At 35.9% G+C, this 19,328-nt stretch overlaps 1 protein-coding gene across 9 annotated transcripts in view; it reads left to right on the top strand.

Annotated features, from left to right (window-relative positions):
* The window catches only part of pum2 (pumilio RNA-binding family member 2), a 224,951-nt gene that overhangs the window by 186,602 nt on the left and 19,021 nt on the right, over positions 1–19,328 (top strand). For 5 of the 9 annotated variants that reach the window (XM_067417370.1, XM_067417373.1, XM_067417371.1 and 2 more), the window contains exons 18-20: positions 9,876–10,013; positions 10,521–10,646; positions 14,041–14,112. In XM_067417370.1, coding sequence (XP_067273471.1) covers positions 9,876–10,013; positions 10,521–10,646; positions 14,041–14,112 — 336 coding nt within the window. The remainder of the gene's footprint in view (positions 1–9,875; positions 10,014–10,520; positions 10,647–14,040; positions 14,113–19,328) is intronic. The other 4 variants (XM_067417377.1, XM_067417376.1, XM_067417374.1 and 1 more) reach the window with 1 other exon arrangement.

Genomic DNA, 19,328 nt, shown 5'->3' with positions numbered 1-19,328 from the left:
AAGCTTTTAACATGTGTTTAATAATACGTTTCTTAATAAGTTTCTCGGTTAAAGGGTAGTCAAGGTAAACAGACGTGCTGAATTAGAGACGATAAAAGTGAGTAGGTCCAATATCATTGGTCTTAAAAAGTGGGTGGGTTTTGCCTCACCCACACACAATGGTTCCGACGCCCATGGTATTGATTGTGTTATTTCTAGGCTCATTAGCCTAACTTTATTCTTGAACGATCAAATACACACATAATGCATATATCTATATCTTGATTTGAGTTAAAAAGTTTGGGACGTGTCAGTAAGCACTGGATCTGCGCATTAGTAAGTTCTATATTAGCAAACTAATATAGCTTAACAACAACACAAACAGGGGAAACAGCACTTACACTTAAAGGAACACTCCAACTTTTTTAGAAATAGGGCTTATTCAACTTTGCTACTTTGCTACATTTAGATATGTGGGGAAATGCATTGTAAGCTAAGCTAGCTGTGACCCTGTCAAACTAAAACAATGCATGCACTGAGACAAATGCATTTGCCCACATATCTAAATGTCTAAAGTTGAATAAGCCCTATTTCTAAAAACGGTGGAGTGTTCCTCTTTGTAGATATGCATCTTTGTTGTATTTATTTGTCCTATTGTCATTTGTTTATAAGTATATATTTTATTACTGACCGATTACTTGATTACGTAATTACTTGAAAACATTTTACTTATATTAAGCAATTATAGCTGTGGTTTACTTTTAAGATGTTGGTCATATTTCCCACCCCAAGCGATCGTGTTATTAAAGATAGATAGCACACCATTGAACCAGCTTTTTTTGTTTTTTAAATACCAAACAAGATTCATGCATTTTGTCAGTTTTATTGCCATGTGTGACTATTGTGCATCTAACATAATAATATGGTTAATGTTGCATCCTAATTATAAAAAATAAATAAAAATGTTTGCAAATTTATGGATATGACCACCACAAAATAAAAACTAATTTTGGTGTATGTATATGTATATATATATTTATTTATGTATGTATGTATGTATATATGTATATATATGTAAGGAATAACCCACGGCTAGCCATGCATTAAAGGATTTTAATGCACGGCGCAGAGACGAAGAAACGCCCGACGCGAAGCGGAGGGTGGTTGCCTCTAGGTCCATTATTAAAAGATTCATTATTAAAAGAGAGAGACAGAGAACTGAAAGAGAGAGAGAGAGAGAGAGAGAGAGAGAGAGAGAGAGAGAGAAAGAGAGAGAGAGAGAAAGAGAGAGAGAAAATGTTCGCAATCTCTTCTTTATGTCAGTCTGAAGATTCCCTCGTTGCTTTAAGCATACCGAACATAACTTAATGATTATTTAATGGATTTATTAAAATTATTTATGAATGACAGGCAACACTGCAGTGACAAGGCAATCTTTATTTTGAACTAATCATCATGTAGCCAGTTCGAAATTAATCTGCCACTATAAACACTGGTAACCATAGTAACACAGTTACGCTTGCAAACAGAGTGACAGTGGCAGCTGGCAGTATTAACCACAAATATGTATACATATCTATGGCAACATTAAGTGACATGACACACAGAAGCCAATGGCACTTATGTCACTATGTGCAGATATGTATACGTATACATATCTATAACTATGCGCGTATTGGCACATCTGTGGCACATGTGGTCTTCATTGTCATGTCACTAAGATTATCGTGACAAACACTGACATGACACCTACATGACACCGAGTTGCGGAACATGTCGCCGTGTGTTGTGCGTTTATTCTATGATGGTTGTGACACCTACACTGACAGACTCAAGCACCTATATTATTATTTAATTTAATGCATTAAATGTAATGTGTCTTTATAGGTTGACGCAGGGTTTATTTCACACTAGGCTACATAATGATGATTCGTTCAAATAAAGATTGCCTTCACTGCAGTGTTGCCTGTGTGATGGATGTTAATATTCATGAGTATTCAATATTTTAATATTGGTTTTCACTAATAATCCTTCCTGTCAGTTTTATTCATTCTATTATTTTTATTCAAGGAAATGTTATAATTTTGTTTTGAGCTTTATCATTATTGTTTGGGAAAGAGTTTTATAGTTAATAGTACGAGTGTCATGACGTCATGTTTCGCTTGCGCTGCTGGATAATCCACGGCTAGCCATCCATTAAAGGATTTTAATGCATGGCGTAGAGGCAAAGAACCGCCCGACGCGAAGCGGAGGGGTCCACCTATCTATCCCTTACATATTGAATCGGCAGAGGATTTCAGAATCGCCCTTTCACTATGTTAATAATGTATAAATGCAGAAATAAATAAATATATAAATAAATAAATGTAGACAGGAATAAATGTGAAAATAAATACAAATAGAAATTAATAAATGTAAAAATAAATAAAAGATTTGCATATCCACTTCTTTTAATGCAGTACATCTGACAAGCCCATAATTTAGTTATTCACACTCATACATAGGGCGAGAGTGGTATGTTGAGAAATTGGCTATGGGGTTGGGGCATGGTAGATCCTGGGGGGGGGGGGGGGGGGGGGGTATGTGTGCTGTGGGCCTGATGGCACGCAGGGCCTCCCCTCTGCTGCCCCACCATGGTATACCTTGTGCGGGGACCAGAGAGCACTGTGGCTTTGTATGGGTGACCAGGCAGTCTGAATTCAGCTTTTTACAGTTCACCCCACCCCCCCACCCCCCCCACCCCACACACACACACACACACACACACACACACACACACACACACACACACACACACACACACACACACACACACACACACACACACACACTGCTTCTTCACTCCCCTGTATGCAATAACACTCAGCCTTTATATCTGTTGTTAATGTTATTTCCTATCAAGATAATATTCTAATATTATGTGTAATACATGTGTCTATTGTATTGTTATAGTTTGTTTGTAAATAAAATAAATAAATAAATAAAATAAATAAATAAATAAATAAAAGAATAAATAAATATATATGGAAATAAATAAATAATTAAATATGGAAGTAAATGTAGAAATAATTATTCTCTTTTTGTTGCTTTTCTATGTATATTTATTTATTTATATATTTATTTATTTATGTATATTTATTTATTTGTGCTTTTTTACATGTCTTTGTATATTTATGTATTTATTTATTTATGTATTTATGTATTTTTAATATTGGCAGTTTTGTCATTCCAAAGCATTTTGTGTGAAGTGTAAAGAACATGTAAAATGGCCATAACTACATTACCCTTTTTGACAGAATAATCGTGATTTTGAGCAAAATCAAATGTAAATCAAGTGTTATGGGAAGTGTTCCCAGTTCCGGCTCACCTAGTTAATGCAGCCTGACAATCATTTAACTGATTTGAATAATATAAATTGATATTGTTCTATGTGTATGCCATAGTAAAGAGATGCATTGACTGACAGAGTCAAGTCAACTTTATTTGTATAGCGCTTTTACAATGACGATTGTTTCAAAGCAGCTTTACTGTGTTAAACAGGAAAATATTGCGACAAAATTTGATTTTGCTGTATAGTCGTATGTCAGTTCTTTTCAATTTATCATATAGCGACAATGTGGGCAGATCAGTGATATACAGTGGGTACGGAAAGTATTCAGACCCCCTTAAATTTTTCACTCTGTTATATTGCAGCCATTTGCTTAAATCATTTAAGTTATTTTTTTTTTCTCATTAATGTACACACAGCAGCCCATATTGACAGAAAAATACAGAATAGTTGACATTTTTGCAGAGTTATTAAAAAAGAAAAACTGAAATATCACATGGTCCTAAGTATTCAGACCCTTTGCTCAGTATTTAGTACAAGCACACTTTTGATCTAATACAGCCATGAGTCTTTTTGGGAAAGATGCAACAAGTTTTTCACACCTGGATTTGGGGATCCTCTGCCATTCCTCCTTCCAGATCCTCTCCAGTTCTGTCAGGTTGGATGGTAAACGTTGGTGGACAGATATTTTCAAGGTCTCTCCAGAGATGCTAAATTGGGTTTAAGTCAGAGCTCTGGCTTTGCCATTCAAGTAGTCACAGAGTTGTATTATTTTAAATCTGCAGAAATGTCAACAATTCTGTGTTTTTCTGTTAAATTAGGTGCTCTGTGTACATTCATGAGAAAAAAAAAATGAATTTACAATGATTTTAGCAAATGGCTGCAATATAACAAAGAGCGAAAAATGTAAGGGGGTCTGAATACTTTCCATACCCACTGTAGTTGATACAGTTAATTTAGGAATTAATTTTATTTGGATATTTAGTTGAAAACTTAGATTGAAATTTTAGTGTCCCCAACTGAGCAAGCCAAGGCATGATGGAGAAAAATAAACGCTGGGAGAAACAAGGCTCCATCTGGGGGCCAGTTCTCCTCTGGCCAATTAACAAACAGTGTATGATTATTATTCTGCAACTTTACAGGTCAAAATTATATTAGATCGGAAAATTCTAAAGTTTGAGGCATTTATGTAAACGGAGCTGTGCGGAGCAAAGTGAGTGTTTCAACTTTTCAAAATGATTTCCTGTGAAATTTAAGCTTCCAAAGGCATTAACTGAAAATGCGCCAGACTGAACACGCGCTGTGAATGTATGCTTCGCCCGTGCTTACTACAGCTCTCATCACAAGAGCTCATTCAGCCCATTCATCAAAATTAATATAATCTGAATCCTGCTACTTTTGTGCCGGGACACTCGCTTTTCTAACTGAACTGATTTTATGAAAATGAATGCGGTGGGAAAGTGATCTAGTAATCCAGTAGGTGGCTTTGGGAGTGGCCTCATAGGGCAGTTAAGCTAGTGCATTCTGGGAGTAGTTGTCTTTAATTCCCATGAGACAAAAATACATTTTCTGTCATTTCTCAGTCTAGAAGGCATCAGATTCAAAAAATAATTTCACATTTATACTACATTAATGACCCAGTTTAAATACAAAGCTTAATGCTAATTCACTGAAAATCTGATAAAATATCAAACAGCTGTAAAATATTATAGAGCATGTTACTTATGTTACATTCTGCCTATTCTAGGCTATGTAAACAGAGAGGGAAGACCATGAGGAATGTTCATTGAAAGAAATATATTTATTAAAGATAAATAATGAACAACGCAAGTTAAATAAAGTCAGTGTATATGTTAGGTTGAGAAATAAAGCATGTATGCAACAAGTGATATGAAGTGTCATGCAAAAGGAAACAAAAATGTCAAAACGGTGCGGGAGAGAAGGAGAAGCTGTGGCCTCTTCAACCAGCTCTAGAGAGATCTTTAAATCCAAAGATACTGAAATCAATCACATGCGATCCTGGAGGCAATCACAAGCACAACACACCGCACCTGTGCTCCATCACCAGTAAAAACGTAGGGGACAGTAGGGGAGACTTAATGAACAGGAAAGAGCAAAGAGGAGGAGCCCAGCAGATCCGTGACACTTATCTGTTATGCTTGCTAAAAAATCTACCACGTGAGCTTTTTGCTGTTATTAATTGACTGATCTGTCCAAGTACGAAGCCAGGCTTAACTTTATCATCGACAACGTGTGAGTTATTTTCAAAGTGTTTTGTTGAGAAAATACATGGAATCAAAGTTTTCTGTCCATGAATGCTAAACCAGAGCTAATGAATTTAACTGAAATGTATTCCTTTAATCTGTTTGAATTGGTATCACTTTCTGAGATTAGAAATGTTATTCTCCACTTAAAGCCATCCTTTTGTCCCACAAATTTCAAAATTACCTGGCTTGTCTAAGGTACTTGAAAAAGTTATCTACTTTCTATACTATATCTATTTTCTTAAAAAAAGAATAATATTTTAGACAAATTTTAATTGGGTTTTAGGGGTGGGCACAGTACAGAATCAGCCCTTTTAAGAATTGTAAATGATCTGCTATATATATGGATGCAGGTAATCAATCATTCAGCATTTATTAGATTTGTCAGCAGCCTTTGACACCATTGACCACAAGATCCTTCTGACTCGCTTAAGGCAGTTTTTTGGTATTCAGTGCATGGTCCTTAAGTGGTTCACCTCTTATTTGGAATGTAGGTCCTTTCTAGTGAAGATGGGGAATAACTATTCTGCTCCATCACCAATTTCCAACTGGTCCCACAGGGGTCCATCTTGGGTCCCATCCTCTTCTCATTGTTTATGATCCCTTTGGGAATGATTTTGACTGAAGTATGGTATTGCTTACTACCTGTATGCAGATGACACTTAAGTTTACTTGCCGTTGAGGTGGTAATGATTCTAATGCCAGACTCCTTAAATCTTTAGAGGAAGTAAAAATCTCATTCAATTGAATAAAAACAAAACTGAAATTATTATTTTTGGTCTCACAGCTGGTAGCCAAACGGTAATCGATATCTTAGGCCCATGGAAGGGGGAACCTGCAGGAACAAATAAAGAACTTCAGTTTTTAGGAGTCATTTTTGTCTTATCCATCCTTTTTGATCGGCAGATAAAGACAGTGGTCTGTAATTGCTTCTTCTTCTTTTCTTTTTTTTAAGAGCAATAGCCAAACTGAAGCCCATACTCTCAGCCAGCGGCTTAGAAAAAGTAGTCCATGCATATATTTTTTTCCAGTTTAGACTACTGTAGTGCACTTTATGTTTGGACGTGTCAAACATACATTGCACGCTTGCAGCTTGTACAAAATGCTGCTCCAAGGTTGTTGATGAATGGTGGAAAAAAGGACCATGTTACTCCCTTATTAGCATCTTTAGGTTGCAGGCGTGAGTCTAAGATCAGCAAACAAGTTTCTTTTAGATGTTCTTTGTGCATGTTTCAAAATGAAAGGTGATCGTGCTTCCTCTGTCGTTGATCCTAGATTGTGGATCTGGATGTTAGATCTTCCATAAATCTAAATGTTTTTAAATGTGCCCTAGAATGATTTAAAAGAATATGTTAAATTGTTCTCTGATATCTACATAGAGGGTATGTGGCTTATTTAAGGGAAAAATGTAATGCTCTGTTTTTGCCTTATTTGGAGTCATGAATATTAATGTTGAGCTCTGCTCTGATTGGCTTATTTCAGCAGCTCACAGCAGTTCAGTGAAGCAGTTCATGAGTCCTGACTGTCCTGACACAACACAGACCGAATAAATGAAACTTTAAGCAAAACATCTCAAATGGAGATTGATAAAATGAAGCTTTACTTGTTTATTTGGTGTTTTCAGATCATCCGCACACGAGAAAGAGCGCGCGTTCTTGCGGTTGCCAGATTTCAGTAATTAAATCCACCAAACAGCTTTTTGTGAAAAGAAACCTGTATACACTGTTTTTTACCTAAACATGTCCAATCTGGCAACCATATGTACGCGAGCTCTCTCCTGCGCGCGCATGGACGATCTGAAAACACCAATAAAAAAGTAAGCTGCATTTTATCAAACTTAATTTGAGATGTTCTGCTTAAAGTGTGTTATTCAGCCTACATTTTAGACTTGTCTTTTTTCGTCAACGATATTGCATTTTTATATTTGCAATATAATGTTTGTAAATATATATATTTATATTTATATAACTTTAGTCACAATGTAGGCTAAGGTTACACAGTGACTGTGATGTAGCCTAATCTGAAATACAAATAGGCAAAAACATCATAGGAAACACCATACTTCAGTTCTCAAAAATATAAATATATAACTTATATTTTTACAAAATGAATAGCCTTGTCAAATGACTATCGTTTTAACTTATATGGTGGTAGTGTTGTCAAAAATATTGATATTTCGATATGTATCGATACTGGAATATCTGAAATTATACGATTCTCAGTTTTTACAGTGTAGATAACAGCTGCGCTCTCCTTCTCTGACCGTCAGTGAGGTGACACACACCGGCATATTCTCACTCAGCCCGGTTAACCTCTGAGCACGGCGAACGCGCGTTCTGCTGGACCTTTTCCTCATGACAATGTGTTAGTGTTAGTGTGTGATCGGTCTGAATTTCGCGCGGGATTGCACATAAATTAATTCTACTTATCCCCGCAGATTTCGTGCTCACATCTGAAGCGCACACACAAAGCCTACCGTAATAAAGCCGCCTCTGACATGATACAAGTGCAAACATTTGCTTCTTTTTCCAGCTTATTATTGGTCAAATACACTCAAAAGAATTATCAGTGCACATCTGGAAGAGTATTAATGTAAACACAGTCGCAAACAGTTCAGGAAGAACGAGTAACAGGAACAGTGTTTAGGATCCATGCATCGTTTAGTCTTAAAGGGACCGCAGTTATTTGTTATTCAAACTACAAAAAGACAAACGATCAACTGCTGTTGACTGATCAACTTGTGTAACTTTAATAGTTTCATCTGTACGCTATTGAATTTTTTACAAAGAACATTATCCAATGTTGTTTTAAATGTAATTACTATGAATTTTTTTAATTCAGTTTCTTATCTGAATGTTAGACCTACCTGAAAAAATAAAAGAGTCTATTTAATTTGTATCTTCTAATCTATTGTATTTATTTGTGCTATTGTTTGTAATCTGTTTATTCGTTCTTATTTTATTACTGTTTATTCGTCTTTTTAAATTAAATTTACCATTCGAAATCAAGCTTCCTTGTGCTGTGTGTAAGCTATTGCAACACAATTACCCCTTTGTAAAAAATACATTGAGATAATTTTAATAGTAATTGATCAATTGATCAATAATTGTTCAAATTAAAACGATGCCCAACCCTAAGGAACATACTGGCCACATGAATTTTTAGTAAAAAATAACAATATATAATAACAAGTTGTCATATTAATAACCTGTTGTCATAGTATCGAAGTTGTCATAGTATCAATTTAGTATCGATATATCGATATTTTAGTCTGGTATCGTATCGAAGTCATAATTTTGGTATCGTGACAACACTATATGGCGGAAAAGGTGACGTTTGCTAGAAGAATAGAGTGAATGATCTAAGCAAAGTATCTACGGTTGTATTTTGTAATACAAAATAATATTACCCTTTGTCATTAGATACACTATTTAGTTTGGTATGGTACTTGGTGTTTCTTATTGTTACTGTACTAGCATCATGCGTTATCTAGACAATGCTGTCTCTCTAAGAAACTTTAAATTTAATCAGAAATTGTTTAAACAGTCAATAAGTGGATAAAATCGCTACTTACTGCTTGCAGGAATATAGTTGCCACTTTCTTCAGTTTAAGACGCTGAGCGAAGCTTGCTTGAAATGGGCCGAACAAACGAACGATCTTGAATTAAATTGTTGTGGTATCGGATTATAAACATCAACCATGACTGTTGACATTTTTTATCTGTGGGAAGGATATGTAAAGTCCCCAGGTCTCCTGAACAGCCTGGAACATGAAGTGTGTCCATGCAAGCAAATGTACCTGATGATTCGCTCCATTTCCGCCTGACAATGAACATGTTTGGACGGATGCAAATGTTGGGGACGTGCATATAAAGGATCCCCAATGCTTGCGTCACGGTTGGCGTTATGTTGAGAAGTCTTTTTTTTTTCTGTGGAGTTTTGGGTTCACGAGATTTACATAAGAAGTAGGAGGCAATGATGTTTGCGACTCACAGTATGTGATGTCCATGTACTGAACCCTTATTATTTCACAATGGCAAGGTTAATTCAATTTTTCATTCTAGGCCACCTTTAAGGAACGCTTAAAATCATATCTGTACTCTCTGGCATTTTAGTACATCAGTACATGGATGTTTTGTGTTTTGTCTTGTTGTATTGTTGGGTTCTTTTTTACTGCATTGTACACCACTTCGGAGCTATGGTGGTAGTCTGTAAGTTGCTATTTAAATAAATAAACAAACAAACGTGATCTTGATATTTAGAAATGGCTGTATTTCTCAGAATTGTTCTTTTTCTTTTGTTAGAGTGATATCGTACGGGAGTTGGATGGCCATGTGCTGAAGTGTGTGAAGGATCAGAACGGAAATCATGTGGTGCAGAAATGTATTGAGTGTGTCCAACCCCAAGCTCTTCAGTTCATCATTGATGCCTTCCAGGGCCAGGTATTTCCACAGACACTCTTGCTTGTTATAAAGTCCAGAAACAGGATTTACACACATGGTGGTAGACCAAATAATGATAAAGATTATTGCATGCCACGTTTGTTAAGTTCCTTTTAAGAACCTTTGTAGTCTAGTGTAGACTGTAATACATTTTAAAAAAGGCTTTTCTTATACCATGGTAAATATATTTTCTGGCTAATAATCATATCATATAATCATATATCATATAATCATATATTAGTAGGCAGGACTGCTTGATCTTATTTACACCTGGGGCCTGTTGCTTTACTACCGGTAAGAATGATACTAGTTTTACAGGTTAATCATCTATATTTTCTGAATTCTCATAATTTGCCAAAAGATGACCCTAGATGCTGGAAGTTCAGAAAATCATTGATACTGTTTCAGTAATGATAAATTACGTAATGTTCTTTTATTGATCTAGGAATGCACTAGGGTGTATCAGTGTTTTATGTTTTTTTTTTTTTTTTTTTTGGTGGTGTGTAGGTGTTTGTTTTGTCTACTCATCCGTATGGCTGTCGGGTGATCCAGCGTATCCTGGAGCACTGTACCCAGGAGCAGACCCTGCCAATCCTGGAAGAACTCCATCAGCACTCTGAGCAGCTGGGACAGGTATGACTTCCCAAACCTGTCATCCAAAAAGGAAAGAATATTACGCAATTTTCTTGTACTCTCTGATGTGTACCACTCTTACTGTAGTTAGGTTCTTGTTGTGTGGCCTCTTTTCATCTTTCAAATAAAAATTGAAGTCTTTCATACCTTGGTAGCTGTCTTCTAAAGGGATGTTTACACAGAACATGTTTTTGGATTCCTCCTCGTTTCTCTTGTATTGTGCTTTTCTTTTTAAACAGACACTAGACTGTCTTGTTTGACTGTTGCATTTGCATCTAGAACCTTTTGCAGCATCTAGTGCAAGATCCAGCATTTTAAAAACGTGGCTCTCAAGTTAAAAGTTAGTCTTAGAAAAAAAAAGGCTTTTTTTTTTTTTTTTTTTTTTTATCATTCCACTGCCCTTTGTCTGGCATTTTCAATGCCAAAAATGTTCTGTGTGAATTGCCCTTAAGGCTGCATCCTAACCTGTGACTGATTAGAAATTGTCTTAATGGACAACAATGCTTACTCAAATGCACGAGACTCAACTAATGCTCAGTTTTTCCAGTGCAGGCTGATGTTAGCATGTTGCTAAGCTTACACAACTCTGCTATTAGCAAAAGTGACAGTTCTATTTTCCTACTGAGAAGTTGAGGAGGGACACCTTTTTAAAGCTTTTAGTTGATCATTTACAAACATTTTTCAAATATCTTCCTTTGTTTTAAGCAGAAGAAATTTATACAGATTTCGAACAACTTGAGCATGACTAAATGACAGAATTTTAATTTTTTGGTGAACTTATCCCTTTAAAGGGACAGTTCGCCTAAAAAAGAAAATGTTATGTTTATCTGCTTAACCTCAGGGCATCCAAGATGTAGGTGTGTTTGTTTTTTCAGTAGAACACAAATTAAGATTTTTAGCTCCAACTGTTGCTCGTATAATGCATGTCAAAGAGGTGTTCTCTATGAGAGAACCTATAAGAGTAAAAAAACACATAGACATATGAATCCATATTAAACCCTGTGGCGATACATTGATGTCGTAAGACACGAAACGATCCGTTTCTGCACCCATCAGTATTTGTGTTATTTTTGTGCCTCATATCAGACGAAACTCATCTAGTATTCCCAATGCCATTACTTCCATCGAAGAAGGTCAAAAACCTGGCGCGTTCATGTGTATATATTTTTTATTAAGACATCAATATCCCATCACGAGTCACAGTGTTTTATATGGATTCGTATAGCTATTTTTTTAAACTCTCATAGTGGCTCTCATAGAAAACACCCCATTGACATTGATTATATGAGCAACAGTTGGAGTTAAAAATCTTAATTTATGTTCTACTGAAGAAACAAACATTCCTACATCTTGGATGCCTTTGGGGTAAGCAGATAAACATCACATTTTTATTTTTGGGTGAACTTTGGGTGAATGGAAAGGTATGGAGTCCGGCACGTCACCTATAAGAGAAAAAAAAAATCCATGACAACGGTTTTGCAATCCGTTCCCTCAGTTTCTAAACCGTGATTACAAACTCTTAAACTGTTCCCTTGGTTTAACAAATCGTGGCCATGGATAAATAAACCGTACCCACAAATTTTCAATCCATGCGCTCAGATTTTGCAAACCGTACCCGTTTAAATCTGTTCACACAAATTCACAATCCATGCACACGGGTTTGTAAAAACTGTACTCACGTGTTTGTGGCCCCGCCTCCAATCTTTGCGGCAGATTCATCCAGGCCACATATTATGGTGTGATGCATAGGCTATTGTAAATAAACGATCTTTATTTTACAAAATGGAAATAATAATCCCATGTTTAACACTTAAAGGGTTAGTTCACCCAAAAATTTTAATTCTGTCATTAATTACTTACCCTCTTGTCGTTCGATATCCGTAAGACCTCCGTTCCTCTTCGGAACACAAATGAAGATATTTGTGTTGAAATCCAATTGTTCAGAAAGGCTTTCATTGACAACAATGTAATTTCCTCTATCAAGACCCATAAATGGCACTAATGACGTTGTTACAAAGTCCATCTTACTACAGTGGCTGTAAAAAAAAAAAAAAATGAAACATCGAGAATAGTTTTTGTGGGGGGGGAAAAACGTTATAAATCAGTGTATCGATTCACTGATTAATAACGGTTCGAAGCTTTGTTTTGAAATCGGCCCATCACTATATCAGTCGTTATTTAGTTTTTTGTGTGCACAAAAACAATTATCATTGCTTCATAAAATTAATGTAGAACCACTGTAGTGTGATGGGCTTCGTAACAACGTCTTTAGTGCCTTTTATGGGTCTTGAGAAAGGAGATGACATTGGTGTCAATGAAGGCCTTTCTGAGCCATCGAATGTCGACAAAAATATATTTATGTTCCGGAGATGAACAGAGGTCTTACGGGTGTCGAACGACATGAGGGTAATTAAAGTAATTAATGACAGAATTTTTTTATCTTTTAAAGTCCATATTGGGCAAAAAGCATTGTATAATAAAATCACCAAAACAAGTCTTCATGTTAAGAATGAAGTACACAAACATTTCTAAAACTGTAAAAACTTTTTTTTTTTTTTTATAAAATAAAGCATTTATTAATTATTTAATGATAAGCATACTGTCTTAAGTGCACTCATTTATAGTCATATATTAAAAATAATTTATAAATAAATACATTTACAAAAAAATACAATAAATAATAATAATTGTTGTTATTAATTAAGCAAGATTTTGACACACATAATTCTTATTAAATCGTTGTATTCCGCTACCCGTTCATAGAGAACCACAGCAGTTAATATAATTTGATAAATAATACACAATAAAACAATACAATTTGTTAACATGTTACTACCTGGGAGTTTGCTTTTCTTCTTCTAAAATCAATCCGTGAGTACAGTTTTTACAAACCCGTGCGCACAGATTGTAAAAGTGTGCGCACAAATTGTGATTGGGAATGGATTTAAAGACCAAGGGTAAGGTTTGCAAAATCTGAGCACACGGATTGAAAATTTGTGGGTACGGTTTATTAATCTGTGGGCACGATTTGTTAAACCAAGGGGAAATTTATAAATTTGTGATCACAGTTTATAAACTGAGGGAACGGATTGCAAAACCATTAGCACAGATTTTTTAAAAAGATTTTTCTCCTATAGGTGATCTGCCGGGCTATATAGAAAGGAGGCCATACAATGAGAACAGCTCAGGATTGTAGTACTTTTCAGTGTAAGGTTGACGTGATTGCATGACATTTTTTTTGCATGACCATTATATTCATTTTACACCTTTTGCCTACTGTTATGTAGCATTAGTTTGCTATGAAGGATGTTCTTATGTCAAATTAGATGTGCTGATGGATTTTGATGATGCAAAACATTACCCACCCGTTACTCCCCTCACTTATTTTATCTAGAAGTATCAAGGCGTTTCATTGGAGATGACCCCCAAAACATATTATACAGTGTCCAGCGATGCACTGTTCAAGGTCAGAGTCATGCGCCTTCCTCCCACTCACAAGAACCTCCTGGCATCTCCTCGTCTACCTCCTAACCAGCCTGTGTCTAACACCTAGATGCTGCTTCTTCAGTTGCTATTTGCTTTGCAGGGTTTCTTTTACTCACACTTTTCCTTGCACAACTTTCTTCCTTACTGGCTGCCATCTGCCCTGTCTGCCTAAAATCCAATCCTGATACTATTTAGGACTTATTGAGCATAAAGACCAATTTGTTTGATACAAACAAGGCTGTGAGATAGAAGTATGTGGTCTCACAATACCAGTTTTATGGTCTGTACCTGTCTATACTAGAAAATTTAATGACACACTGTTACCAATAACAATTGCGATACCATACGAAAAACATTTTGAACATTACATTATTTTTTACTATTTAACTATTTTATTAAACTATTTAAATGAATGTATACCTATAAGTGAATAATGCATTAAAACATTCAGCATGTAACATTTAAATATCAAGTAACCAATATTAAAAGTACTTTCTTTGTGAAGCTACTTTGAAACGATTGTATTGTGAAAAGCGCTATACAAATAAATGTGAATTGAAGTAAACAATGCTTTAAAATTTTCAATAAAAAGTCAGTAAAAATTTTTTGAGAGCAGAGGAACACATTAGATGTTATAGGACAAAGAGTGTTTTAGTACCTGTAGAGGCTTATTCAAGCATACTAAGTCAACACTGATTTTCTTGTCAGTGTTGCTGTGGCAGGACTATTATCAGTTTTTATTTAAAGGAAGTGTATGTAAGATTGTGGGCAAAACTGGTACTGCAGGTGTATCCCCCCCCCCCCCCCCCCCCCGATTCGAGGTTGCCAGATAGGCTGCAGGATCCACAGGAACGTTTTTACCTGCAGCTGTGGTAACTAGAGCAGATCTGGCAACCCGGATGCCGAAATACTACTGACTTTGTGATTAGTAGATAGATGGAGGGTGGAGCTTCAGGCCAAAACACAAAATGTAAACATCAACATCAGTTGAGGGCTGCAACAACAACTTTTAAATGACAATATCCTGACTCGACTGCTGTTGTCAGTGATTTAAAAGTATTTAAAATTAACATGATTGTTAATGTCTAGTGACATATCAGGGCCATTTTATGATTAATTGAAATACATTTCTTACAAACAGTTCCTTTAACCCCTTACCTGTCATATCCCGATTTGGCAAATGGAGCATTTGGACGTACTCACAGTATAAAGACAGCTGCTCGTACGGTATTCTGAATATACACATAATCAATATATATTTAGAAAGCCAACACTTGAGAGTTTACAGCTGAATACTCAGAATTACTCAGAGAGTTAATAATATAGAGATATACAGGCTAAAACATATTTTTTTTTAAATATTTTAAATATTTTTCTTCATGTATAAAAATATTTTGTGAATGTAGTATAACGACTTATAACTACAACTAAATTGAAGGCACAAGAGTGGTCATGCTTTATTTAAAATCTGAGGCTGTTATGTCCAAAACTATGAATTTTATGAAACATGTTCTAAGACCATGTCTCATATGGTGATGTTAAAACATGTTATATTCATCATTTTATATGGAGCTAATCGCTACGCCTGTTAGCAGTCATAATGTAAACATCCATTATTAATATAAAATAGCTGAAATCACATGAATAATCACACAAAAACCTTATTCCATAGTTATTGTGGGTTTATTAGCTTCTTGGTTCATGCGTAGAAATGTAGAATAGGGTCTTTCTTCACAGAGCCAGAATGAGGAAGTGTCGACACAGGAGAAGCGCGTCTTGCGGAGGGCTGTTTCGAGCAGTCAGATGAATGACAGCTCAGGGAGCAAATGAATGCCTGAATGCCCATCATACCTGATGCTTATCATTAAGAAGAGACCCAGAGAGAGGTCTGCACATGTTTTAACTCTTTTACATCGAATAATTCAGTGAGAAATTAATAGAAGTGGTATTCTGTACACTGTCAGAAAAAAAGGTACATTTCTGTCACTGGGGCGGTATCCTAAGATACAAAACCGAAAAGGTACTAATATGTACCTTTAAGGTACTAATTTGCACTCTTAAAGTACTGATAGGTACCTTTTAAGGTACTAATATGTACCATTTAGGGGTGAGTAAGGTACAAAGATGTACCTTTTCACTTTTGTACCTTAGGGTACCGCCCCAGTGACAGCAGTGTACCTTTTTTTCTGACAGTGTATGACAAAATATTTTGCAAACGTGATATGTCAGTATTTCTCCAAATATGAGCACTTTTGAACTAAGAGCTAAACGGAAAGCTGTTCTTTGCGATCTTTGTGAACACAAATGAGCCAGTGCAGACGAAAGAGAATGAACGTGCGTGTGAAAATCTATTCAAAATATCGTTCATAACGGATCGATAATAATGCACTCCTGACATAAATTAAGAAATGAATGTCACTGCAACCCAGTTTTATCATAAACAGTGTTCAAATATCGAAGCTGGAGTCTTTAATCTTTCTGATGATACTGAGTTTGTCCAGATAAAATAATATAGTGTGATGTTTAACGAGCAGTGAATTCTGAACAATAGTAATCTGAGTAGTGATCGACCGATATATATATATTTTTTATAACCGATACCGATTATTTGGGTGTTTATGTGCCGATAACCCGCTATATAGAACTGATATTTATTTGTGTTATTTAAGTTTTTTTACAATTACAGCAACAGCACTGAACTGAGCTTTTTAAACACTGTAATTCTTGCAGTTTCACTCCCTTGCAAACAGAACAAAAGACATTTACATCAATAAATAGTCTGAAAATACAATGCAGTCTTTTTAACATTAATGCTGTTTCACCTTTTTATTTATAAATAGAGCCATATTAACAACAGGCAAAATACATTTATAAAGTCTAATATTTTCAAATGGAGAACATAAATGAGAGTTGAGTCTATCAAATCCCCATAACTATGAGCATAAATATAAGCATTCATTTTAAACTACAGTTTTAAAAGGTTTATGTGTTTAATAGACTAAAGATTGAATATTCTCTGGAATTGTAATAGCTATGATGTATTCGCGGGTTTGTTTCCTTTTCTTACAGAGTCAATCTCATCTAGTACGGTAGCTTATCAAAATTAATGTTTGTGTAGGCTATGTCTATGAAATGCTGAAGACAGCACTGTTTTCATCTCTTCGTTTAACTTACACGTCTTGCGGAGATAGGCCTAATAATACTTTCCACGGAGCTGTAATTAATTCGATATTTATTATATAAATGTATAGCAGACGACGTTAATATAATTAGGAGTTTTAAACATAGGAGTCTTGTTTACATACGGTGAGAAATAAGTTCAGTGCTTTCCAACATGCTCTCATTCATGGTGGCCTAATACTTCATTTTCACGGAGCTATAATTAATAAGATGTTTATTATATAAATGTTATATAGCAGACATTAATATAATTTAAGGAGTTTTAAACAAGTCGGTCTTGTTTACATAGCCTACGGTAACGTTAGGCTATATGCTGGAGCAACAACTCAGTGAGTGAACGGCTGAATGCGACTGAGCATAAACACACAGAAAGAAAGAAATTTGGTGCTTTTACTTCCAACATGCTCTCTTTCATGGCTGTTTTGTTTCATTCATCTGAAGTTACGTCTTTATTGTGACATGACGGATTACCTGACGACTCCGTCAGTGAGTTAGTTTCTACAGCGCCAAGTTTAAACTACATAATATAGTCTCATAACATCTTATTTGTTCATATCTCAATTGTGCATTAATGTTATGTTAAACAAAGTTTATTCATTAAGAAATGCAGGTTATTTTATCTTTGAACATCTCCCCTCAGTTAATGGTGCGCTTGTATGCAAATCTCAAAACGTCCACAAGATGGCGCCATTTATCGGGAAATCCGATATTGCAAAACCGTTACCCGATCATGGGAAAATGCTTAAATATCGGAACAAATATCGGGAATCCGATATATCGGTCGATCACTAATTCTGAGGCCCTGTACAATCTTTGAAAGGCATGGGGTTAAACTGCAAGACTTAATTCACATGTATTTTGTCACATCTGAATCTTTTTCTTTTTATTTGAACTCTTCAATTAATATGGTTGATATGTTAATAGATGTTAATATGTCATTAATGACTTACCCTAATGTCGTTCCAAACCCGTAAGACCTCCGTTCATCTTCGGAACACAGTTTAAGATTTTTATATTTAGTCCGACAGCGTATCTAAGTGTAGGCACAATATACTGTCCATGTCCAGAAAGGAAATAAAAACATCATCAAAGTAGTCCATATCTACATTAGAAAAATCTGTTTATTTCTAAGAGCAAGAGGATTGTGAGGTAATAAAAATTATTTTAAAAGGGAATAAAAACATCACAAAGTAGGTCATATCAGTTAGTTAATTAGAATCTCTTGAAGCAATCGAAAATACATTTTGGTCCAAAAATAGCAAAAACTACAACTTTATTCAGCATTGTCTTCTCTTCCGTGGTCAGCACGAACAAATAAAGGCTGGTCTCAAATAAAGGCTGGGGGAAAATGAGTGGATAATCTCCTAAATGCTGTTAATTTAATGCGAAACCATCCTGATGCCACGCGCGCCGATGCGAGCCATGCCAGTGCCTACACACTAATCCTGGTCTCTTCTATAATTAACCTAAAAACTTTACAGGGATTGCTTTGTAAATTAAATTGAGAATATAGCGGATGCATGTGCCATTTTAAATAGGCTACTGTAGTCTATGAGAGATGCGACGTTTGTGAAAATGCCGTGTCAGGCAGGCTACAAATATCGATCTTCACAATGCGTGCGCCTTAATCTGCTCTGTCAGTAGTCAGGGCACTGATCAGGGAGTCAGCCCACTGATTTACCGATATGTCCTGATCAGTGCCCTGACTACTGAACTAGCGAGCTGATTAAGACACACCTAATATTAGCCTTTCGTCTCTTTTATGTCTTAATGGTGTCGCACCCAAGCCTCGAAGCTCAGCTCCGCGCAAGCCTTATTTTGGGATGGAACCACGAGGTGCCGCTCACTCGCAGAACGCAAGCTTCTGGAGGGTGTGCAAGTCTGAACAAGTGAGTTTAGGTATATTGGTGCAGAGCCAGTGGTTGTTTTGTAGGCGAGAACTAGTGCCTTGAATTTGATGCGAGCAGCCATTGGCAACCAGTGCACTCTGATGAAGAGAGGCGTAACATGCGCTCT

Source organism: Pseudorasbora parva, chromosome 15, assembly GCF_024679245.1.
Source record: "Pseudorasbora parva isolate DD20220531a chromosome 15, ASM2467924v1, whole genome shotgun sequence".
NCBI lineage: Eukaryota > Metazoa > Chordata > Actinopteri > Cypriniformes > Gobionidae > Pseudorasbora > Pseudorasbora parva.
This window is presented reverse-complemented; position numbering and strand designations above follow the sequence as displayed.